The following is a 24,685-nucleotide window of genomic DNA, read 5'->3' on the forward strand; positions in this document are numbered from 1 at the left end:
GCCCTCGCAGCTGCGATGTGTTCTCACGGTCTGGGAGGCTGGTCCAGCGGGCTCCTGAGGGGGCCGTGCACTCCCCAGTCCACCACAGGAGAGGGCCTGCAGCCTGGCATTCTCCCCAGCGGTCAGCATGGCCAGTGCTGCTCATGGAGCCATGTTCATGGTGACCAGAGTTCATTCTCCCAGTGACGAGTGAGGCCAAGCCACTGTGCTACCTGAGATGTGTCACTGCGTGTCTTCTCTGCAGCGCCCGCTCGGTTCTCACGCCCGTTCTCGCGGGCTTGCTGGGCTCCAGGTGAGACCCCGAGGTCCGCCCAGGCTCACCTTTTGCCTCTGGGCCTCCGGCGTACGGCGTCATCTGCTGGGCTCTGGTCTTCGCCACTGTGCTCGTGACCAAGACCAGCTGCCCGGGTTTATGGGGCACGTCTCCTCCGTCGTTCACTGAGGAGACCCATCTCCTGCCCCCTGTGGCATCATCCCTGTCTGTGTTGAAGATGCCGCGTGAATGTGGGTTGTGGTACCATCTTCTGGACGATTCCGTGCATCCTCCCCAGGGAGCCCCTCCCAGCTGTCTTCGCTGCGGCCTGGCAGGGACCCTGCCCGTGCTGTGACTGCCGCCATCCTTGGTAGGCAGCTGCTGGTGCCAGAAGCGTCTGTGTGCTCTGGTGCCACCCTGGGGGTTCTGTGGGGCTCCACCTGGCACCACCAGAGCCGGGCTGGAGGCGGTGCATGCGGACACCAAGCCAGCGTGGGCTGGTTTCTGGGGTGCCCCTGCTCACTCCACCCCACCCTCGCCCAGGACCCACTCCCCCTGGTAACTCCAGGCCACCTGGCTTTTCCACAGGTCCTCGCACTCCTCCTTCCTGGGTGCCGTCTGCAGATCTGCCTCTCCGCCCGGGACAAGATGGCAGCCTCGTTCATTCCTGACTTCCGCCTCATGTGGTACCTGGAGGAGCTCAGGAGGAAAGAGTTTGTGAAGTTTAAGGAGCTGATCAGGCAGGAGGCTTGGAACCGCGGCCTCCCGCCCATTACCGGGTCAGAGATACGGAACGTGAAGCGCCAGGGCTTCGCCGGCCTGCTGAAGGAGCGCTACGGGGAGCAGCAAGCGTGGGACTTGGCCCTCAGCATCTTCCCCAAGCTCAACAGGAAGGACCTCTGTGAGAAAGCCGCCAGGGAGAGCGCCAGTGAGTGGGCCGCGGGGCCTGGGGCGCATGCTCTGCAGGCCGAGCTGCAGCGGGGAGCGCTGCCCAGGCGGGGGGAGCCGCTTCATCCGACCTCCGACCCCGGGTGGTGATGAATGTGGGTGGGCTGGTCACCAAAACCTCACCTGGCTGAGAAATGGCCTGGACACAGCGCCCCCGGGGGCTGCGACCTGGCTCTGAGAGCCGCAGGTCACGCCCGCTGGGCCGTGAGCTGAGGTCAAGGGTGCTTCCAAATGGCCAGAAGATGCCGGGGCCAAGCAGGACATTGGCCACTGCCTTGGGACAGCTCGACAAGCCACAGGCGGAGTGGCAGGGCAGTGGTGACCCCAGGGCTGCACAGCCTGGAGGGCAGCAGGGCTGGTCCTGGCCTGGGCATCCTGCCGAGGTGCAGTGCTGACCCACTGCAGGAGGCAGCTCCTCTGACTGTGGGCGGACGTGCCTGGATGTGGTTCTTTGCGTGGTCCTGCGTGGGAGTCCACGCTGTCCTTGCGTCTGTGGCCAGCAGCCTTCCTCACCTCCCGCTTCGGGACTCTACCTGTTTGAACGTTGTTTCTGCCCCGGGTGTTCTTCCCTGCCTGCCTCCCAGGGCTCCGCTCCGCCCACTGGTCTCGGCCCTGCTCCATCTCGCCCGTCTCCCTCCTCCCACCCTTCTTCTGCTTCCTCCGTGTTTCTCATCTGGGGCTCCTGACTGGCTCTTGGTAACCTGACAGCAGGCCCCCCCACCAACGTCACAGACGCAGTTGGCCCTGGTTCCTGGGCTCTCTGCTCCGTTGCAATGTCCACCATTGTCACACCTCCCCTCTGGGGTCACTCGGCTTCACAGCCTGCCCATGTCACCAGAGCCTGCGTGGATGGCAGAACTGGACCCAGCGAAGCTTAGCCCCAGGGCTTCTAGGGAGGGTAGAGCTTTGGTTGTTGGGCTTTTGTTTGGTTGGGCATTTTTGGCATTCTGACCCATAAAGTACAAGGAAGCTCACCAGAGTGAAGTAGGGGGTGACTCCCAGGGCCACCTGTCACATCTGCTGCAGCAGGCTCCCTCGGGAGGTGATGACCCTGAACCACAGGGCATCTGTATGGGTACGACAGCCGTCTTCTGTTGGTAGCAACACAGGGCTTCTCCCATTTGCTCACAGTAGCAATGAATAGGGGTGTGCGCACGTGCGCGCACGCATCTGCAGCAGGCCGGGCAAGCCTTTCCCTACAGGGTTGCCTGGTTGGTGGGTTAGGCTATGAGCTGCGTGGTCAGCACTACACAGCTCTGCTGCAGAACGCTGGCGGCAGCTCCACACCACACTGATGGAAGGGGTGCCCAACTCCAGTGACAGGTGACCCACAGAAGCAGGCTGCTGGCCAGTAGGGGCCTGTGGCCACAGCTTGCAGCCCCTGGGAAAGTGCTTCCCGAGGAGAGAGTGGGGTTGGAGCAGGTGTGAGGGCTGAACTGACGTGCTGCTTTCTCTTGCCCTTGCTGACCAGTACATGCGTATCGAGCTCACGTAAAGGAGAAGTTCAGCCGCTTGTGGTGCAGGGAATCCTTCACTGAGGTCCAGGGCTGCTTTGACCAGACAATCACCCAGGAAGAAGGTGCGAGTCTTGAAGATTATTTCACTCCAAGGGCAGCCAGGAAGCCTCACACAGTCGTCCTCCACGGAGTACCAAGAATTGGGAAAACGAGGCTCCTGACGAAGCTGATGCTGGCCTGGTCAGACGGCAGACTGTATCGGGACAGATTCTCTTTTGTCTTCTACTTCTGCTGCCGAGAGCTGAAGCAGCTGACGGCGACCAGCTTGGTTGGGCTCATCTCCAGGGAAAGGCCTGACTGCATCCCCATAACAGAGATCGTGGCCCAACCAGAGAGGCTGCTGTTCATCATCGACAGCTTTGAAGAGCTGTGCTGCACCTTGAGTGAGCCCGAGTCGGAGCTGTGCAGCGACTGGAGGGAGGAGCGGCCAGTGAAGACCGTCCTGGGCAGCCTGCTGCGGAGGAAGATTCTCCCTGAGGCGGCCCTGCTCCTCGCCGTGATGCCCGAGCGCCCGCCGGGCCTGCAGAACATACTGGAGCACCCAAACATGCAGGTGCTCACAGGCTTCCAGCAGAGCCACAGGAAGCAGTACTTCTGCTGCCTGTTCGAGGACAGGGGCCAGGCCCTGGAAGCCTTCAGCTTGGTGAGGGACAACGAGCAGCTCTTCACCATGTGCCGGGTCCCCCTGCTCTGCTGGATGGTGGGCACCTGTCTGAAGCAGGAGCTGGAGCGCGGGAGGGACCTGGCAGCCACCTGCTGCAGGATCTCCTCTGTGTTCCTCTCTTACGTCTTTAACCTGTTCACGCCCAAGGATGCCCATTGCCCGAGCCAGCAGGACCGAGACCAGCTGAAGGCCCTGTGCTCTCTGGCTGCGGAGGGCATGTGGACCGACACGTGGGTGTTCGGTGAAGAAGAACTTGGGAGGAACGGGATAGCAGACGCAGACATCCCCACCTTGCTGGACCTCAAGGTATTCCGGAAGTACAGCGAGTCTGTGCGTGCCTACTCCTTCATCCACATGTGCCTGCAGGAGTTCTATGCTGCCATGTTCTACCTGCTGGACAGCCCCGGCGGCCACCCCAGCCCGGCCGTGGGGTGCACAGAGGCACTGCTGCTCACCTTCTTGAAGAAGGAGAAATCAAGCTGGGTGTTTGTGGGGTCCTTCCTGATGGGCCTTCTGCGCGAAAGTGAGCAGCAGAAGCTGGACGCACTGTTTGGGAGCCAGAGATCCCGGGCGGTGGAGCCGCAGCTCCGTGGCTATCTGAGGAGCCTGACTGAGCAGGAGGATTTTCTCCAGCAGATGGAGTTCCCGCTGCTGTTCTACGGTCTGTTCGAGATGCAGAGTGACGCCTTTGCCAGCCAGGTGATGCGCGGCCTCCGTGGGGTCCACCTGCCCATCCGAGAGAACGCTGACCTGGCGGTTTCCGCCTACTGCCTAAAATACTGCTCCAACTTGAGAGAGGTTTGTTTCCAGGTCTCCAACGTCTTCGAGGAAGAGAGAGGACTCGAACCCATGTGAGTCCCCCAGCCGCCTGCCTTCCACACCCTTGGTGTGCTCACAGAGTTTTGCTGAGAGGTGCTGGACGTGAACTGGGCTCATGCCCTGTCTTTTCTGTCCAGCAGCCTCCAGCCCAAGCCCTGGACTCTTTATATTTATTATTTTACTGTGTTGACTTTTAATTTAAAAATTATTAGTTGTTGGACACAATACCTTTGTATTTACATGGTGCTGAGGATCAAGCCCAGTGCCTCAAACGCGTGCAAGGCGAGTGCCCCGCCCCCGGCCGCCGCCCCGCCCACGTCTGTAACTATTACTCTTTCCAGGACGTTCACCTATGGGGCACGTGTGCTGGGTCAGTGCAGTGAATGGCGTGCGCCCAGGTGGACTCCCGAGGAGCCGTGACTGGCCTTTCTTAGCTGCACCGGTCTTGTTCCCAAAGCAGCAATAACGGGTGCACTGAGGGTGGAGGGCGGCAGTCTGAAGCACGGTTCCCATTCACAGGGCTCCCGTGGGACCACATTCCAGGTCCTTGACCTCCCAGCCGCAAACTGGTGCAGCTCTATTCTAAAAACCTTAGTGTGACTCAGACAAACCACCAGGTGGATCTTATTACTGTCGTGCTACAGGGGAGGAAATGGGCAGGCAAGTCCATCCTTGACCCAGATGATACGGCGGAAGGGGCCAGGGCCAAGCTCCAGGTCAGGATATCTTGCTGGAGGCTGGCTTTGGCCTCCTGCCTCATCTTGCCCTGTAAACAGTCTGGACTGGAAACCAGGCAGGGTCTGTCCACCCCAGCACCTCAGTGGCCGAGGCAGGCTGTCCCCTTGCTGTGGGAGTGGTCCTGAGTATGGAGGGTGCTCTGAAGCATTGCTGGCCCTGCCCTGTCAGAAGCACTGTCACTCGGGTTGTAGGGGCCTGAAAGCCTGCAGCCTGACCAGGGGTCCTGGCCAGAAGCACCCACAGGAGGTGAGCTGACCTCCCTGACCTCGTTCCTCACCCTGGGGTCCGAGAAAGTGACACAGGGCTGGAGGTTGTGACTGCCTTGAGGTGACCAGCTGTGGCCAGCCTGTCCTTTCTCCTCTGACACAGGTCATGCCACGCCAGCCTCTGGTGGCACCAGATCTGCTCTGTGCTCACCACAAACGAGCACCTCCGCTTGGTCCGGGTGTCGGAGAGCGTCCTCAGCAGGTGCACGCTCATGTCCCTGTGTTACGAGCTGCGGCAGCCCAGATGTCCCCTGCAGACGCTCGAGTGAGTTGAAGATAAGCCTGCGGCGTGGAGATCGCTGAGCCTCCCTGCTCCTCTGCATAAGCAGAGGCTGGACCCAGAAAGGGTCCCTCGGCCCAGCACCGCTGATGCCGAGGCCACCCCCTCCTGAGGTGGGGCCGTGCTGCGCATCTTGGGAGCTGAGGGCACCCTGGGCTCTGCCTTCCTGACCGGTAGCTTCCTCTAGTTCTGACGACCACCATTGTCCCCAGACATGGCCTTCTATGGGGAAGCCCACCCAGGCAGTGGGGGCGCAGAAGCAGGCAGTGGGTCAGTCATGGCACAGGGGCCACCAAAGCCAGGCTTCCTGCTGCCTGCAGGCATCAGTGGGTGCAACTCACCAGTCGCCTTTGCTTCGCAGGATCAGTGACCTCTGTGTGAGTGGCGAGATCCGGATTTTGTTTGAGGTGCTCACCAGTAACCCAAACCTGAGGAACCTGACCCTCACCTGCACCAACCTCTCCCACAAGGACGAGCTGGTTCTCTGCAGCACCCTGACCCACCCGGTGTGTCACATAGAACAGCTGCTGTGAGTCCCGCGGGGGTTCCTGGGGACGGGGCTGCGTGCATGCGGGCACCTCCATCCTGTTCCCTGCCACTCGGCTGCAGACTGGACCTCCTGGGAGACGGAGGCCAGAGTAGGGAAGTGGTTTCTGAATGGATACAGGTGCTTGGGAAAACCACCGTCCGGCCGCTGCGGGCTGTGGTGCACGATGCAACCCCGAGGAGGGCTCAGGGTGTCCCGGCGCGGTCTGCTGAGAGAGGGGCACTCAGACATTTAAGGCAAGACTCCCCAGGGCCTGAAAAAATGGAAATTCCCAGCAATAGACAGGAAACCTGTAGTGACATCCTCGTATCCCACAGGAACGGTCTACAACCACGGGTAAAATGTGGGACAAATCTCCGATACTGTAGGTGGAAAGGAGTAACCGGGGAATATCCCGTATGGCCTTACTGTGAGCTCAAAGATGAGCAAGCTGTTAGAGGCCTGCAGAGCTGGCCTCTGATGGGCAGGGGAGGAGGCGCTGGATGGGGCCGGCGGCTGGTGTCTGGGCTGGGCTTTCTCAGGACTGTTGGTGGCCAGCACCTGGCCTCTGTCCTGGCACCTGTGTTCTCTAAGTTAGGCTCCAAGCTTTTTCCAATCACGTAAGAACTCGGCCTCCCGAGCTGCTGGGATTGCAAGTGTGCTTCCTGCGCCCAGCAATGTTTGGATGCTTGTGACGGCCCTTCCCCTGCTGTATGGATGCTCCCCATCCAAGGTGCGAAGACCCAGATCCATTTGCAGATAACAGCTTTGTTGAGATTCAATGCACAGACCAAAAAACCCATGCTTTTAAAGAGTGGAATCTAGTGGTCTCAGTGAATGCTCAGAGGTGTGCGACCCTCACGACTATCTAACTTGGGAATGTTTGCACCACCTGGGAAGAGACCACACCCATGAGTTCATGTGCCGCCCTTTTGTCTCTGTCCCCGGGCCCTCTGCACACTTCAGTGTTGATGAATTTCTTTCTTCTGCACATCTCGTTTAAATTGCACTACCTGTGATGTCTCGGGAGCAGCTTGCTTTCAACTGAGCCAACAGCTCCCGAGATCCACTCAAGGTGTTGCAGCCGTCAGTCCTTCACTCCTTGGTGGCCAGGCCACTTTCCCCTGCAGGGACCTGCCACGTTCGACCTGTTGAGCCCCTGGCGAGCGTTCAGGTTGCTTTCACCTTTGGCTGTTATGAACAGTGGTCTGCACTGTTCTCACTTGAAGGCCTGTTTTTGGCTCTTTGAGGCTCCTCCCTGGTGGGGAAGTGGATCAGAGTGACTTCAGGCTTTGCTCCTTTACCACTGTGGCTTCAGGCTCTCATTCACTGTCAGTAGAGGATCACGGCTCCTCCACGTCCTGGCTGGTACAGGCTCTCCTGCCCTCCCTCGGGCGGGAAGCAGCCTTTGGCCATGTTCTTGCTCGGTCTCAGCTGTCTGTCTCCTTTGGAGAGAGGGCCAGCCACACCCGAGCGCACTCTTGGAGGGTGGTCTTTCTTGCTGAGTCGAGAGACTCCGTGAAGTGCACCTGTGATTGGCACACAGCTCCCACTCTGAACAATCTTCTTACTAACCACCTCTTCTTTCTTTGGCCTCTTGAGCTTTTGTCACCACACCTGAGAAACCATTGCCTAACCCAAGGTCACAAAGATCAGCTGCTGTGTTTTCTTTTTTTTTGGCGGTGCTAGGGATTGAACCCAGGGCCTTGAGCTTGTGAGGCAAGCACTCTACCAACTGAGCTATCTCCCCAGCCCTGTGTTTTCTTAAAGCTTTCATTATTTGGACTTTTTAAAAATTATGGTTGTTGACGTACCTTTTTATGCAGTGCTGAGAATCAAACCCAGTGGCTGACGCACTAGGCAAGTACTCTGCCACAGAGCTATGACCCAGCCCTGTTGCCTGGACCTGTACATTTAAGTGTATGACCCACGTCAAATTAATTTGGGAGTATGGTATGAAGTGGGCCAAGTTCTACATTTGCTTCTTGAAAATATCTTAAAGCTGCAGACAACTTCAGACCCGTGAGCTGCTGCAGAATCACCCTGGGAGAAATGTTAGGGCTGTGGATGGGAGACTTGCTAATGATATCTGCCTTTATCAACAAATGCTGTGATTGATAACTTCATTCTGTCATCTGGGGGCTTAGTTTGCATGTGTGTGGGCACATGCATGCCCGCACCAGAGGTACAGCCACTGAGATGGGAGGAAGCCACAACTACTGGCAGACCGACCACCTCGGGCTGCCAACCATGAGCCCTGGGAGACCCCCCCCAGCACTTCCCCAGAAATGCTCTTTGAGGAGCCTCACCTCACCCAGGGAGGGAGCTGTTGCTCTCCATGAGCAACACCAGGCCCCCAGTGGGGCTGGGAGTTGGAAGTGGGATGTGCTTGGGACAGTGACTTGCAGACCTTGAGGAAGACGGCCTGGTGTGGTTGGGGGCACAGGCTTGGGGCAGGAGGGGCAATGCAGGTGGAAAGGGCAGGGAAGTGACTTAGGTGGTTAAGCACAGACGAGATGGTCTGCGCCTCACTGTGCAGCAGGGGTTGACGGGTCAGGAGGGGCTCTGGAGGGCAGGCCCTCGCAGGACTGGCACCAGGAGCCAGTGGGGCAGGGAAGCCAGCAGGGCGGTGCTCCCCTCCCACAGGCTGAGGAACTCCAGCTTCTCATCGGAAGGCTGCCGGGTCTTGTCCTTCGTGCTGCTGAGAAACAATAAGCTGAAGGTCCTGGACCTATCAGGAAATGAGCTGGAGGAGGGCATGCCCGCGCTCTGCGAGGCCTTGGGCCACCCGGACTGCACCCTGCAGCACTTGGTGTAAGTGGACTGGGGTGGGCAGGCAGCTTCCTTCCAACAGAAGCTGAAACCCTGGATTCTAGATAAAACTTTGTGTGAATGTTGGCAATTTTATTCTCTGGGGCCACCTGTGCCTGGCTGGCCTCCAGCCCTTATCTGTACCTTGTTGATTCCCCGACTTAAAAGTGGGTTCTTAAGAGGCCAAGAACCTGTTGGGATCTTAAAGAGAATCGGAGAGGTGGAGAATGTTATCCCTGCCATAACCCACGCACTGCGCCAATCCACCAGGGAATGGTCTCAGAAGGCACAAGTCTTGTCCAAGGACAGTAAGAGATACAGAATCAGAACTAAAATCCAGGTGTTCCTGGAATGAGCTGTGCTATCTCAGCCGCGGTCTTTCTTGGGAATGACAGGGTCGGTTTTGTTTTCTCCTGCCTCTATCACATGAGTAAGGAGAAATGCAAGGGGAGGTGTGGTCCCCTGGAGTTGGTATACAAGATCGGGGAGCACGCAGACCAGCAGGCCAGCGGCGATCCTCACGCCCCAGCCTCTCCCTGCCACCCTCCCCCAGGTTGGCTAACTGCCAGCTCACGGAGCACTGTGCGCAGCACTTCTCTGAGGCTCTTCTGAGGAACACACACCTGAGCCTCCTGGACCTCAGCGGCAATGCCCTGAAGGACGAAGGGCTGGCTGTGCTCTGCGAGGCCCTGCGACAGCCCACCTGCAGCCTGCAGTCACTGCGGTAGGTCTGGGGTGGCGACCTGGAGGCCAGCCGAGAAGGCACCAGCCTCGGGAAGGACACGTCTGTGCCTTTCTCGGGGAGGCTGGAAGCTACTCTGCTCAGGTTCTGGTAGAGATGTTCCTGTGAACGCCCAGATTCAGTGTGTCGTGAGGTCATTCAGGCGAGCAGGGACCTGGCCTGCGGGAGGGGCGGTGTGCTGGGCGGAGCTTCGGCCGGCAGAGATGATTGGCGTGGGTGCTGTTGATGAGCATGCGCATTTCACCGGGAGGGAGAACAGTCCACCATCCGGGGAAAACGTGGAGCTGGGGGCCCAGATTCCGTGTGAGAATCCAGGCTGATAGAGAGGGAGCTTTCCGAAAGTTCGGGGAAGCGGAAGGGTCAGCACATGGCCATCACGTGTCTCCCTGAGACATCCAGGCTCGGGGATTTAGGGACCTGATGTTACCTGATCCGTTAGGAAATCTGAGCGTGCATCCCGCAGTCCTTGCTGCAGGTGTTAAATCACATCGTGGAAGAGTGTAAGATGCGACTTCCTGACCGCGATGGTGGGGTAAATGTCAGAATATTCTAAAGATCAAAGCGTCTAGAGGCTGAACAGTGATAAACCTAAGTAGTGAGCTCAGTGTAGATCACTTGAGGTTGTCCAAAAATCCTTTAGACTGAATTAAAAAAACAATAACCTCAAACTAGCAACGTCTATACCCCTGGAAAAAGCCTCCAAGCAATCCTCTGCAGTGGCAGATGGAAGATGTGAGCCCTGACCTTGATGTGATCTAAAATGACCTTCCAAGGTCAATACCACCAGTCAAAAAACCTAAGCGCCAAGGAAGTAAGGAATAGTGAGCAGGACAAAGCAGGTGAGCCTCAGACTCTGAGCAATCAGGCTCTCTGTAAAACAATCACGTGTACTGCTTAAGCCAAAAACACACTTACACTCTGAGGTGTAGGGAAGGCATAAATAGAATCAGATCCTGGAACATGTAGAGATTGTAGTATTAATGGTTGAGCAGTAGGTCAGAACTAATTTAAATGAGTGAAACTAAAGATGACAGTTATCCGAGAAGTACTGGGGGTTGAACCCAGGGGCGCTTTACCGCTGCGCTGAATCCCCAGTCCTTTTTTAAATTTTTTTTTAAATCTTGAGACAGGGTCTCCCTAAGTCGCTGAGACTTAGAATCCTCCTTAGTCTCCCAAGCCTCTAGGATTACAGGCGAACACCACTGCACCCAGTTCAAAGTTCTTTGTTTTTAATTCTTTTCTTAGTTGTAGACGGACACAATGCCTTTACTTTAATGTGATGCTGAGGACGGAACCCAGTGCCTCACACATGCTAGGCAAGCGCTCTACTGCTGACCTACAGTCCCAGCCCCTCAAAGATTTTTTTTTTTTTTTTTTTTTTTTTTTTTTTTTTTTTTTTTTTTTTTTTTTTTTTTTGTGGTGCTGGGGATTGAACCCAGGACCTTGTGCTTGGGAGGCAAGCACTCTTCCAACTGAGCTATATCCCCAGCCCTCAGTTTTCTTAATAGCAAAATAAACCCCCAAAGATGGAAGGAAACAAAGACAGAAGTGAATGAAACAGATGGCAAAAACAGCTGAAAAGGCCCCAAAGATACAAGTGGCTCTTGGCAAAGAGTAACAAATAATTTGTATCAACATTATATGGTAGAATATAGTATAAGCCCTGCATGGTTTACATGTTCTAATAGCATACACAGATGAAATTGGGCATGGAATTCTATTCAATACACAGACTGACACTCCTGTAATCCCAGCAGCTTAGGAGGCAGGAGGATCACAAATTCAAAGCCAGCCTCAGCAACTCAGACCCTGTCTCTAAATAAAAAATGAAAAGGGCTGAGGATGTGGCTCAGTGGTTCAGCACCTCTGGGTTCAGTCCCAGTACCAAACAATAACAATACACTGTACTTAATCATATATGGAGTCTCATCACTCCAGTGTGTAATCAACATCAGAAAGGACTGAGGCACTTCACAGTTCTGTCCCGAGATTCATTACATCTTCCACGCTCCGGCTGCTCTCCTACAGACGCACCTGAGCCCTATGCTCGGGGACGCCTGTAGTCTTGGAGAGCATGCAGGTCCACCCTGAGGGGAAGAGCTGCTACAGCTGCCGTGGGCATCCTGAGACGAGGTGGTGGAAGCCCTTAACACAACCTGAAAGGCTCTTCCCAACTTGGTGAGCTTCCGGAGTAGTGTAACTTAGAAAATCATGAACATTTCCAAACCATTGACACAGGGAGGCCACCAAATCTGGCCCTGCAGAACCCAGGCTAGGAGGCCTGCACCAGCGAGCCTCGCCAGACGCCCACAGCAGACCAGTTCTCTCCTCTCACAGTGACTTCAAGACCAGAAAGAGAAGAGACGCCCACCCCCACACTGACTTTTTCTTTTTTTTTTTTTTTTTTTTTTGCTCAGAATAGAAGGTAGTTTTATTCCTTCATTTACAAAAGGACTTTTTGCAATTGATTTAATTGCAATACTAGGGATTGAATTTAGGTGTACTTTACCTCTGAGCTACATTCCTAGTCTTTTTAAGTTGTATTCTCATTAGTTAACATCATGGCAGAATGTACTTCGATTCCTTGCCCAAACGGAGCACAGCTGTTCCTTCCTCTGGTTGCACATGTAGTCCTGGGTTTGTGCCATCATACCTGGGGTAATGGTGTCCATCTCCTTCCCCATCTTCCCACTCCCCCACCCAATCCAGAGGTCCTCCATTCATCTCCTGCCCCCCACACCGACTTTGGAGGACACCGTGATCTTGATTCCAGAGACCAGCAAGGAGAATGTGAGGAATGCCAACTGCAGTCTGGTTCCCTCCGTGAAATGCGAGAGCACTAAGCAGAGCGGAGCCAGCGAATCCAAACTGAGAGTGAGCAGCAGGGTCCACCCTGCGCATGTCCAGCTCCTTAGCGTTGGAAGGTTCAGGCTAGCGGGCTGAGCACCTGCGGGCCCTGGGCTCCACCCCCAGCACCAGAGAGACCTTTATAAAAGGGTCGGTGAGGGTAACTGTCTACACTGTCAGGTTAAAAACAAAAATCTCCCTAAAGTAGAGAGCCATAATTAAAACGCACATTCACTATAATTCTTGGAAAATCGAACCTCACGGTGGGCGTCCTCGGTGTCGCCTTGCCTTGCAGCCTGCGCAGCTGCTCCATCACGCCCAGGGGCTGTCCAGACCTGGCCTCCGTTCTCACCAGCAACCCGAATCTGAGAAGCCTGGAGCTCGGGGGCAACTACATAAGAGATGCCGGCGCGGCGCTGCTGAGCAGAGCCCTGCCACACCCCCAGTGCTGCCTGAGCAACCTCAGGTGGGTGCTGGCAGGCCTCGGCACGTCCCGGGTGGCAGAAGACTAAGGGACAGGGAGGACGCCGTCCAGCAACCGCGGCTGGCGGCTATGGCCACCCCACCACAGCAGGCTGCAAGCGTGCTGCTGCTGACAGCTGGCCCGGGGGCTTCGGCTAGGCTCCCATGGGTGGGTGGGCAGCCTGGCTGACTGGCAGCTGGGATGACAGGTGAGGGCCCATGTCTCACCCGTCAGTCTGGCATTTGACACAGCAAAGTGCCACAGACCGAGAGACGCGGCCACCCTGGGTGCACATCTGGGTTCTAGAGGCTGGAAGCCCAAGCTCAGGGGGTACTGGGGTGGGTTCCCTCTCAGCACCTGCCGGGAGGACTGCTCCAGGCCTGGCTCCTCGGCTCACAGGTGCCGTCTCCTCCCCGTCTGCAGTCTTTCCTCTGCAAGTGTGCACCTGATCTTCCTGTTCTTACAGGCATGCCAGTTATACCAGGTGGGGGCCGCCTTAAGTGCCTCTGTGAAGACTTCCTCCAAGTGCGCTCAGAGCTGGGGCTTGGGACTTCAACATGTGGCCTTGGAGGGGACACAATGCAGCCTTTAGCGGCACCTTGGGTGTTCCAAGGGATCAAGAAGTTACCAGGCTGGTGTGGTAGGAGGCTGAGGCAGGAGGCTCACAAGTTCAAGGCCAGCATTGGCAACTTCACTGGGTGGTAGAGTACCCCTGTGTTTAATAATCCACACAAAAAGCAAAGAAACCTCCTAGGCACCCAAGGTGCAGGCCCAGAACTCTGGAACCTGGCTTCCATGGTGCCGTATTAGTCAAAGTGAGGTTCCCGGTCAGCCCCAGTCCAAGGGCTGGGGAGTGGACTCCAGTGGAGGAGCAAGGATGCCCAGAGACTGGGGCGAGCCTGGGCAGTCTGGCTGGACCCTGCCCTGAGGACCACTCCTCTGTTGCAGCCTGGACTCATGCCAATTGACTGGAGCCTGCTGTCAGTACGTGGCTTCAGCCATCGCCAGCAGTCAGACTCTGCATGTGCTGGACCTCAGAGGCAACGTCCTCGGCCCCAGTGGTGTGATGCTGCTGTGCGCAGCCGGGAGGCACCCCGGGTGTTCCCTCCGGACACTCAGGTGAGCTGCATCTGCTCTGTGGGGCTACTCTGTGCAGCTGCTCTGCACAGCCTCACTGCATCCAAAATGCAGGCGAGATCCCTGCCCTGGGGAGTCACAGGAGCAAGGGTCGCGTTCAAAGCCCTTGCCCAGCAGCTGGTGAAGGTAGGTGCCCAATAAAGGGGTAATTGGCACGCTGACAGACCACGATGCACGTGACACTTGTGAATATGACACACTTATGCAGACAGGGATTAACCTACGATATTTTTGGCTTCGTGGTGGTATAAATGCACCCCTACAGCTTTCACCGGGTGCAGAGTTCAGTAGCGCGAGAGCGGTTCAGTCCTTATAGGAAGGCCTCGAGCCGGCTGACAGCCCAGCCGCAGGTGAGGTGGGTGGAGCCGTGAGGGTCAGCAGGTCGGGCTGCTGAGTGTACGCTGGTCTCATGGTACTTTCAACTTGCCATGGTGTCTTAGTCGGCTTTCCTGCTGCTGTGACTAAAAGACCCGACCAGGACAGTCGTAGAGGAGGAAAGGTTTATTTGGGGACTCACAGTTTCAGAGGGCTCAGTCCATAGACAGCAGGCTCCCTTCCTCGGGGCTTGAGGTGAGGCAGGACGTCATGGGGGAAGAGAGTGGCAGAGGGAAGCAGCTCACATGGTGATCAGGAAGCAGAGTCCACTCGCCAGATACAAATGTCTACCCCTAAGGCACGACCCCCCTGCCTCGGTTACCACCCAGTTAATCCCCACCAGGGGATTCCCTCACTGACTGGGCTGAGGCTCTCACGACCCACTCGCCTCTCTGAACCCCGCATTGTCTAGCGTGAGCTTTGGGGGGACGCCTCTCATCCAAACCGCAACACCTGGGTTGATCAGGATGCAGTCCCATCACAAGCAGAAGAATGTGTATAAACAGAACTCAGTATTTGGAGATAGAACTTGATAAACCTCTAACTTGTATTTAAGCTGTATAAACATGTAACTTAGACTGACTGAGTTATAAATATGTATTTTTATATTGTGCTATATATACTTTATAACTAATGCATATTATGAAACGGTCACAAGGTCACATTTACATATCGGTCTTCTCAAACCCACGTGACCAAGGCAATCCAGACAGCTCTTGGCCACTGGCTTCCGGGAGGGACCTGTGGGGCTCAGACTCTGCAACGCCCACACAGCAGTGCTCGCTGCTCCCCGGTGAAGACGCGGTTGCTCCATGGGTCTGTCCTTGTCTGCGGGCACTGCTGGTGCTGGGCCTGCTGCTTCCCCTCCTGACTAGCTGACCAGGCCGGGCCCATGCAGACGGGTGGACACACCTGCCTGTGTGTCCCTAAGTTTCAGGGTCTGTATCTCAGTTCCGGCTCCGTGTGTCCAGCTCTGCAGCCCTGTGTAGGGCTTTTGTCCTGTCCAGTCACGAGTCCTCTGTCTGCCAAGTGGCAGTAACTGGCTGACGAGGGCTTGTGAGGGTTTGCATCCAGGAACGTGAGTATGGTGGGACTAAAGAGCCTGCTCCCTGGAGCAGCTTACCAGGAAGTGCGGGAGGGGACAGCGCATGGGGACGCGGTTCGTGCCACAGGAGCTGCCCCTAACACGTCTCGGGCAGCACAGGTGGGGCACTGCGGCCCTGAGCCATCCATCCGAGCCGGTGGGTCGCAGGGGGCAGGTGGGGGCTCCAGCCCAGTCGCTGGACCGGGTGTCCTGCCTGTGCCCTCTCTGGCCACATCCTCGGCACTGATGAGGTTCAGCACCTTCCTCGGCAGTTGGGGGGTGTGGTCTCCCCCGGGCCAGCTCTGAAAACGAAACGGGATGTGGCAGAGGACCCAGGGGACGCCCCAAGCATGAGAATTATTCCCGTTTGTTTTTTTTTCTTTTAAAAAGCAGCTCCCAGCTTTCTTCCTATCTCCCTCCAGCTTCCAGCCCCAACCCCAGTGTGTGTGCGCGTGTGCATGTGGACCTGGAGCTTCTAACAGCAGCTCTGGTCAGTGGGGTCTAACTGGCAGCCTAATTGGCGGAGGTCCAGTTGGAGAACTGACACCACAAATTGGCAAAGCAACAACTGGGGCCTTGTGGGATGGAGTCCAGGTGTCGAGCACTCGCCTGCCCACCTCTGCTCCTTGTGGGACGTCTGTCCCTTGGAGCATGGCCAGGGACTCCGAGGCGCGTCGTGGGGAAATTAACGGGGAAAGGTAAGATCTTAGAAGTGTGACTGACGCGGGGCTCTGCTCTTTTGCAGAATGAGCGGCGACTCTCCATGGATATCTGTGGTAAACAAGGACGGTTCTTCCGGCGTGGTCTCGATCTTCGTGGGGGACTGACGCAGCAGCAGCAGCAGGGACGAGGCCGCCATCTTCCTCGACTCTTGTGGACGCCCGCGGGGACAAAGGGCCTGGCGCACTGCACACCTGCGGGGCTCTGGGGGCTGCGTCTTCTCCCCCTTGATGTGTTCTGCAGGGTATGGTTTTTAATGGTTCTGTGACCTTGGAGAAACGCTGACAGACCCTCCCCCTCAACTTTAAAATGTCACTGGAGACGGGGTAAAAACACCCAATAAAGTGTCATACCTTAACACACTTGGGACAATCCAGAGATGGAACGGGACGGGCCGCCGAGTGAGCGGAGGAGACGGGAGACGGGCCGCCGAGTGAGCGGAGGTGGCGGGAGACGGGCCGCCTCCAGGTTGGCTTGGGAGGACGCTGGGCAGGCTGAGGCCCTGGAGAGGCTGGGCCAGCTGGCCGCCCTGCTTTCTGATAGTCCTCCTAGGGGTCTCACAGGCTTTCCTTCTCTCCTGACAAAGGCCTTTAGAAAAACACATTTCTACGATGGCCCACTCCTGCTACTAACACTACAGGTAGAGGCAGACCAAGCCTGTGCTGTTCCTCTGTCCCCGAGCCCCCCAGGCAACCCCGTAAGAGACTGGACAGTCTTCCCACACCTGCACGGGCTCGGCTGTGCCCATCAGCGGCAGCTCCGAGCTTTCGGTACACAGGACGTGTACCTTCTGCCGGCTGTCCTCACTGTAAGCCTGCCCCGCGAGCCACAGAGCTGCGCTTTAAAATGGTGAGGTTCGGTGGGGCACACCTGTGATCCCAGCAGCTCGGGAAGCTGAGGCAGGAGGACATGAGCTTGAGGCCAGCCTCGGCCACTTGGCAAGGCCCTGTCTCAAAAGGGACGTAGCTAGTGTTAAAGCACCCCTGGGTTCAATCCCTAGTACCAGAGAAATGCTGAATTTCATGTTTTGTGTATTGGACCACAAAGAGGGCACGGGCCGAAGATCACGAAAGGATCAGGAAACTGGTAGAATCTCCACCTAAGTGGAGAACAGCAAGGCTCACCAGGGTGACAGGTGACAGGATGTGAAAGCAGCCGAGCCACTAGGACCACGTTCTCCCGGCTCCTTAACTGTTCACAGAGCGCTCATTCTACCCGGGGCCCAGTGACGCGTCTGCCCCACAGGCTCTTCCCCCGGTGAAGGTCAGCAGGAAAGTGGGAGGACAGTGCTGACCAAGGAGGTTCTGAGCTTCCAAAGTCCACCCTCCCAGCAGCAGAGCCCAAGAGGATGGAGTGGTGGAGACGGTCACCGTGGGAGCTGCGTCCACAGGTGCCCGCCACACGCAGGGCATTGTACGTTATTTAACTCCTACAAGGCCTGAGGTTGTTGAGGAAGTCAGCTTAACAGGCACAGGTGATGGGTGCCATGCTCAGGAGCTGGGGTGATGCCAGCCTGGGCGGCTCTTCCCCAGCAAGTCTCTTCTATTACTCCTGGAATTCCACTCTAGGTCTCCAACCAGAACTCTGCACAATAAAATTTTAAAAGGAAAGAAAAAATGAATAACAGTGTATTTTATTTATTCAAAAAATAGCAATCCTATCAAATTCCAATGGCATTTTTAAAAATTCATTTTTATTGTAAACAAATGGACTACATCTTGTTTCTCTGTACGTGAAGTAGAGGCGTACTGTTTTTGTAATCATACATTTACCTAGGGTAAATAGTTTTCGATTCATTCTGTTATTTTTTTCTTTCCCCCCACCCCTCCCACCCCTCTTATCTCTCTATACAGTCCCTCCTTCCTCCATTCTTGCCCCCCACCCCCCATTATGTGTCATCATCCACTTATCAGCAAGATCATTCGTCCTTTAGTTTTTTGAGATTGACTTATCTCACTTAGCATGATATTCTCCAATTTCATCCATTTGCCTGCAAATGCCATAACTTTATTATTTTTTATGGCTGAGTAATATTCCATTGTGTGTGTATGTATGTGTATATATATATATATATATATATATATATATATATAATCAGTTTCTTTATCCATTCATCAATTGAAGGCCATCTAGGTTGGTTCCACAGTCTGGCTTTTGTGAATTGAGCAGCTATGAACATTGATGTGGCTGTATCTCTGTAGTATGCTGATTTTAAGTCCTTTGGGTATAGGCCAAGGAGTGGGATAGCTGGGTCAAATGGTGGGTCCATTCCAAGCTTTCTGAGGAATCTCCACACTGCTTTCCAGAGTGGCTGCACTAATTTGCAGCCCCACCAGCAATGTATGAGTGTGCCTTTCTCCCCACATCCTCGCCAACACATATTGCTGCTAGTATTCCAATGGCATGCTTCATAGAAATAGAAAAACAATCCTCTGATTCACATGGGTCCAGAGAAGAGCTGCAGCCGTCCTGAGCGGAAACGCCGCGGCAGCCGGATACCCGGCTGCAGACCCCTGCAAGGCGGTGGCAGCTGAGGTGCTGGTGCTCAGGGAGCAGGAGAGGCCCGAGCCGCGGTGCAGACGCACACCCAGGTCTCAGAGGTTGGGCGCGGAGTGGGGCGGGGCCGGGAAAGGACAGGAGGGCCTCCGCCCGCCCCGCGTAGGAAATGGCTCCGTGTGGCCGGAAGACACAGAGGTGAGGCCCAAAGCTAAGAAGCCACTGTAAGAAAATGCAGGGAAGCTCGGGGACAGCAGCGTAGGCAGAAAGCAGGGCACTAAGGAGACCTGGAAGGAAACGCTGTCTCCGGGTGACGGCGACAAAGGCAGCTACCCCACCCCCAGAGACTCGGCCCCCTGCCCTGGGCAGCCCAGCAGCCTCGACACCACCTTCCCCTGTGGCTCGAGTTACCTGTCAGCAGGTAGATGGGCTCACCCGTCCACGGGGAGCAGAGACGGCCAGGAGCAACGCTCCCTGGTGTCCAGCTCCTTAAGCTGCGGGGGATGGGGCCCGGGGCGTGAAGGCCACACAGCAAGCAAGGGTCAGGAAAGGGTCTCGGTGGGCTTGAGGCATGTCCCCCAGAGCCGAGCAGGGCTGAGGCCCCCAGGGGACCCTAGCACAGCAGCGCAAGAGCCCCGGAGGGAGGGGCCCTGCGGAACCCTGGCCCAGGAGCCGGCAGCTGTCGCAGCCCAGGCAGGCGGCGCGGAAGAGCGCAGGCCCGGACGGGCAGGCCACTGAGAGCCACCACGTCTGCGGACGCCAGTGACGCCGCCCATCACAGACGCGGGCTTCAGCCGCCAACGCACAGCCCGCCCCGCGCCCCACAGGAGGCAGCAGGTGGCGTTAGCAGCGTTGGCCGGGAGTTCATGTTTAAGTAATGGCTTTAAATCGACGATTAGAAGGCCATCAGAGAAAGGCGTAGGAACAAAAGGGACAGGTAAAGCTGTGATTACAGATGACTTGATTACAGGTCTGGAAAACCCGAACCCATAGACAAGCCCCTACTGGCGATGAGAGACCTGGTGACAAACAGCAGCTGACCAAATAAGCATGTGAAAATCAGCAGACTTCAAAATCAAACGGAAACGAGAACCAGCAACGGAAAAGACCCCCTTACTACAGGGGAATCAAAACAGGAAAATGCCTACTTTTAAGTTTAACAATAACCAAAGCTTAAATGAGAAAAACCCTGAAGTATATTCTCGAAAGACCCCAAAGTAGACTTAACCCTTAAGGAAAGACGCCCCCATCCCCGTGTGGAAGACTGGCACAAGGTGGGTCGCCTCTCTCCAGCACAAACCCTGGAGCTGGAGCCGCAGGTTACGAAAGGCAACTTGACAAATAAACACGAATATCCAGGATAATCCTGGAAAAGAGGAGGAAGGAAGAGGAAAACCCCGCCAGACATCAAGGTCCACCATAAAGCCTCATCCTTACAACAGTACTGACAGATGCGCAGACTGAACCAGCGCACAGACTGGGAACTCAGGATTCAATCCCACGCGAGTCCCACAAACACGGCGACTCTGCCGGGTGAGGAAAGGGGTTCTTGGTAAGTGGAGCCCCACAGGTCTGTCTCTCACACCACCCCACAGGATGATTTCCAAGTGGGTCAGAGACCCGAATGCACAAAGGAGTAATACACCACAGAGGCACTAGAAGAAAACAGCTTAGTGTCTCCACCAGCAGGCACTGGCGGAAACGTCCTTCACTAAGATCAGACCAAAGTTCAGAAGCAATTAGAGAAAAGATAAATTGTAAAGGTTTTTAAAAGCATTTGCATTTTTTGAAATACATTAGGCAAAGCAAAAGGACACGACAAGCTGGGAACTGTGTCTCTATGCCTAATTTACAAGGAGCTTCTACATGTTGAGAAAATACTGAAATGTGTGACAGACTGACAGATTTGGCTCCATGCAAATGCTGCAGGCCAGGCTATGTGGGCAATGACTAAATGGAGTCCACGTTATGTAGGAAATGCTTCTCCATGGGAACGCCCCATCTCTGACCTCCGCACCCATCACCAGTTACTTAGCATGATGTGTTTCACAATGCAAAATGACAACTCTAATTGTAAGCTCAGGCAGGCTCGGCAGCGGGACCAAATGTAAGCTCAGCGGGTCTTGGCGGGCACAGTTAGCAGCCAAATAAAATGGGACAGAAAGTGGCCAAAGTAAGCTTTATTGGAATTTGGCTCTTGGGCAAAATTCCTAGACCCCCGGGGGGAATAGGGACCTGGAGAAAATCGCAAGTGGCCCAGGCTGCCCAGGGTTTTTATAGACTAGGTTGGGAGGGGGTCCTGTTGAGTGACAGGTGGGTGCAAGGGGTCAGTGGAACTTCCCATCCACCTTGCTGCGAACTTTCTGGTCACCTTTGGCGGGCTGGTCTTTGTTCTGGCTGCTCAGCTGTGCCCCCTACAGTCGCCTAATTTCCGACCTAACATCCCGACCTTTTTGGTGATATAGGGCGCCGGAGTCCATCTGGCTACTTCCTGCATGTTAGGGGGCATCGTGGGGAGAAAAAGGTTCGGGTTCTAGGTCGGTGGGGAGGTGGCTCTAAGAGTGTAGGAGCATCTGGTTGTAGGTCACCCTGGCAACCTCACTCATGTGGTTCCGGGCAAACCTGAGAAGACAGGGAGCAATCACTAGCAGAAATCCTATCACAAATAGGGGAGTCAGGATAGGGGTCAGCCAGGTGGCAAGAGTGGAGTTCAGCCATCCTGGCCAGGGGTCATTCGATTCTTCTTGCTTCAGCCTTTCATTTAGATGTCTGAGAGTTTCGACGTTGCTTTTCCATCAGACGGGTTTCATTGATGCAGCAACAACATTCTTCTCTTAGGAACAGGCATGTTCCCCCTTTGTCAGATCCAGGGCTGGACAGTTCTGCAAGGAAACTTGAGCAGTAAATGTTATTCATCTTTGCAGGGATGTCGGGGGGCAGCAGATGCCTGCACTGCCTTCTGGAGCTGCTGTTCTAGCTTTTGGTTGGCAGTGACTGCATAATTAAGTCCTCTTGTTGGTGTAACCTGCGTTTAGTAGAGATCTCTATATTCCTGTGACTTAGGGCTAGATAATCATACTAGCAAGCATAGATTAAGCATACCTATGTAGCTTAGGACGATCTGTAGGCCTTAAACTGACTAAAAACTCCTGATTCTGGCAGTTTCTCTTGATAGTTAGCAGGTACATCTGCCTAAGAATTTCTCTTTTGTAGCTTCCAGTCTTTATTTATTTTAGGGAGGTTAACACAAGTGTACATCTTAGGTTGCATTTAACTATTGTTTCTCTTAAATGCCAAAGAATGGCTATATTTAGGTTTTAACTGTTTTGTTAGGTGTCTAAGATTAAGTTGGTCAAATTGGCCTATTACTGAATTTTCTTGGCCTCTATATTTAATCTCAATTTCTAAATCTGATCTTAACCATCCAGCAAGTTAGTCTCACCAGTCATAAAGTAAGAGTGCTGGGCTTTAACTTCAATGTCTATGACTTTATAGTTATTTACCCCCTTTTATCTATTGGGGTTTACATTATCTGTCCTATCGGTGATGCCTTACTATTTGAAGTTAATTTACAGCGTTTGCTCTTGAAGCAGTACTTCTGTAAAAATTAATCAGGCAACAGAGTTTACAAGGAAAATACAAAATGGAATCACCAACAGTAAAACATTCAGTTTGTGCAATAGGTATCCTGAATTTTGGCTGAGTTATTCATTATATCTCCAGTTTGAGATCACAGTAATCTTTACAGCAAACATCAAACTTTTGAACACAACTTTCAATGAGTTAAAGTCTGGCTTATTTTGGAGCCATTCTAACATGCGGCCAGGTGAGGCAGAGCCTTATTTCAGATAAGGCGGGGTTCTTCACAAAACACAGATTTTGAAGATTAAGCAGAGATCAGATGGAGCTCTGTTCTCTGATGGAAATGCAGTTCTAAAGAGTTACATTAGCGATCTTTATATATGTCTTATTATCAGGTTAAAGATTACGTAAGCATTATTCTTTGTTTTCAGGAAAGTCACAGAGACTAGGACATCTATGCAACTTTTCACAGCTGCAAAGTGCAATGTTAGCAGCTCTGTGTTGCTTTCATGGAAGTCCACTGTCCAAAGTTACTGTAAGGCAGGTAGGAACCAGAGAAAGAAGCTGAGGAAACACTAGTTATCTAGCAAAATACTTCCTTCCTGCCTGAGAGCTGTGTGCCTGAGATGAATGTCAGAGCTGATAGGACTCCTGCACAGAGCTTCCCCAGAGAGGGCACTGCTACAGCAGCCAGGCATCTTGTGCCCCTGCACAGGAACACTCCCAGGCACCAGGCCACAGCCTGTCTCACGTACCTGTAACCAACTTAGTTATATGCAAACTTGTTGAAATTTGCCCTTTACTTACACAAACTTTCTTAGCACTTACTTTGACCCTCATATATTCCATCACACAAGAACTTTTTGCCTTAGAAACATTCTTTTACTTTCTACTGAATACATTCCCATACTTAGAACCTTCTGTTTTTCTTTCCTATCTGGTGAGCACTTTGTGGTGAAAAATTCACACTCCTTCCATATAGCTCAATGTGAGTGAGCAATCAGGAAGGCATATTTGAAATCTGTGTAGATGTTGACCTGTTTACCTTTGGATGGAATTAGAGCCCTAATCAGAGCAAAGAGTACGGCCTTTTGGGAAATGGTCCTTTCTGAAAGGCAATTGGCTTCCAGAACTGAGGCGGTGGTGACAACTGCGTAAAGTGGCTCTACAGCATCCATCGGGACCCAGCACAGAACTGCCATCTACAAAAATGGTTAGGTTAGGAGAGGGAAGTGGGTGATTGAAGAGGTCCTCACGAGGTAAACGTAGCACCTCCAGCACCTGGGGGAGTGGAAGGGATCTATGGCTTAAGAGGTCCTGCAGTCGGTGGGTGGAAAACACAGTTAGTGAAGTAGGGTGAGCTTTAGAGCTTCCTTAGTTAATTCAGCTGCTGTCACCAGTGCTTGGAGTCATGGTAGCCACCCACGAACCGTGGAATCAAGCTGCTTGGAGAGGTGCCACCAGTCCGTGAGAAGGTCCAGTTGGTTGCGCGAGGAGGCCAGTGGCAACACCCTGTTTTTCATCGTGAAGAGGTGGAAAGGACGGTTAGGGTTGGGAAGAGAGAGCAGGGGAGGATGTAAGAGCATCCCTGAGCTTGTATAAAGAGTTAGCTATCATCTTGGGGGAGGTAAGGGACTCATGTGGAATCTCCTTTGCTGCCTGATCTAGGGGTTTGGCAAGGAGTGCAAAATTAGGGACCCAGTGTCTGGAAAAAAAATAGTTAAACCCAGGAAGGAGAGAATGTCATCTGCCATTTCTGGTGGCTGTAAGTCACACAGGGCTTGGATTCTGTCTGTTGTGAGATTCTTAGAGTTAGGAGTGAGGAGTATGTCCAAATATGTGACTGAAGGGCTGGTGAGCTGGGCTTTGGCTGGAGAGACTCGATGGCCTCGAGACCCCAGGAAGTTAAGGAGCTGGGCAGTGTGATTCCGGGAGGCCTTGAGGGACGGGCTGCATAGGAAGAGGCCATCCATATATTGTAGGAGTGTGCTACTTTCCAAATCCTAAGTAGATAAATCCTGAGCTAAGACTTGCCCAAAAAGGTGAGGACTGTCCCGGAAGCCTTGGAGTAAAACTGTCCATGTCAGCTGTTGAGAGCTAAAGGATGTGGGATCCTCCCATGTGAAGGCAAGGAGGTAGCAGGAGTCAGGGTGGAGGGGAGCTAAAGAACGCGTCTTTGAGACCCAGGACTGTGAAGTGGGTGGTAGAGGGGGGATGTGAGGAAGGGTATAAGGGTCAGGAACCACGGGGTGGATGGGAATAACTGCCTCGTTAATTAGGCGGAGGTCCTGGACCAAGCGATAGGTTCCTGAGGTTTTACCTACTGGCAGTATGGCGGTGTTAAGGGGAGTCAGTAGGGATAAGGAGTCCCTGAGTAAGCAACTGGTCTGTAATGGGTTTAAGTCCTTCCCTGTGAG

General features: G+C 54.3%; 1 protein-coding gene across 1 annotated transcript; it reads left to right on the forward strand.

Moving 5' to 3' along the window:
* Positions 1-901: 901 nt before the first annotated feature.
* NLRP4 (NLR family pyrin domain containing 4) lies at positions 902-16,529 on the forward strand (the record flags this gene model as incomplete). The annotated part of the gene is made up of 9 exons (XM_079118739.1): positions 902-1,181; positions 2,673-4,233; positions 5,309-5,470; positions 5,847-6,014; positions 8,658-8,825; positions 9,352-9,546; positions 12,707-12,877; positions 13,823-13,993; positions 16,216-16,529. The coding sequence occupies 9 exons, from the start codon at positions 902-904 to the stop codon at positions 16,295-16,297; spliced, it is 2,958 nt and encodes a 985-aa protein (XP_078974865.1). The 3' UTR covers positions 16,298-16,529.
* Positions 16,530-24,685: the final 8,156 nt, after the last annotated feature.

Source organism: Sciurus vulgaris (genome assembly GCF_902686455.1).
Source record: "Sciurus vulgaris genome assembly, chromosome: 17".
In the NCBI taxonomy this organism is placed as follows: domain Eukaryota; kingdom Metazoa; phylum Chordata; class Mammalia; order Rodentia; family Sciuridae; genus Sciurus; species Sciurus vulgaris.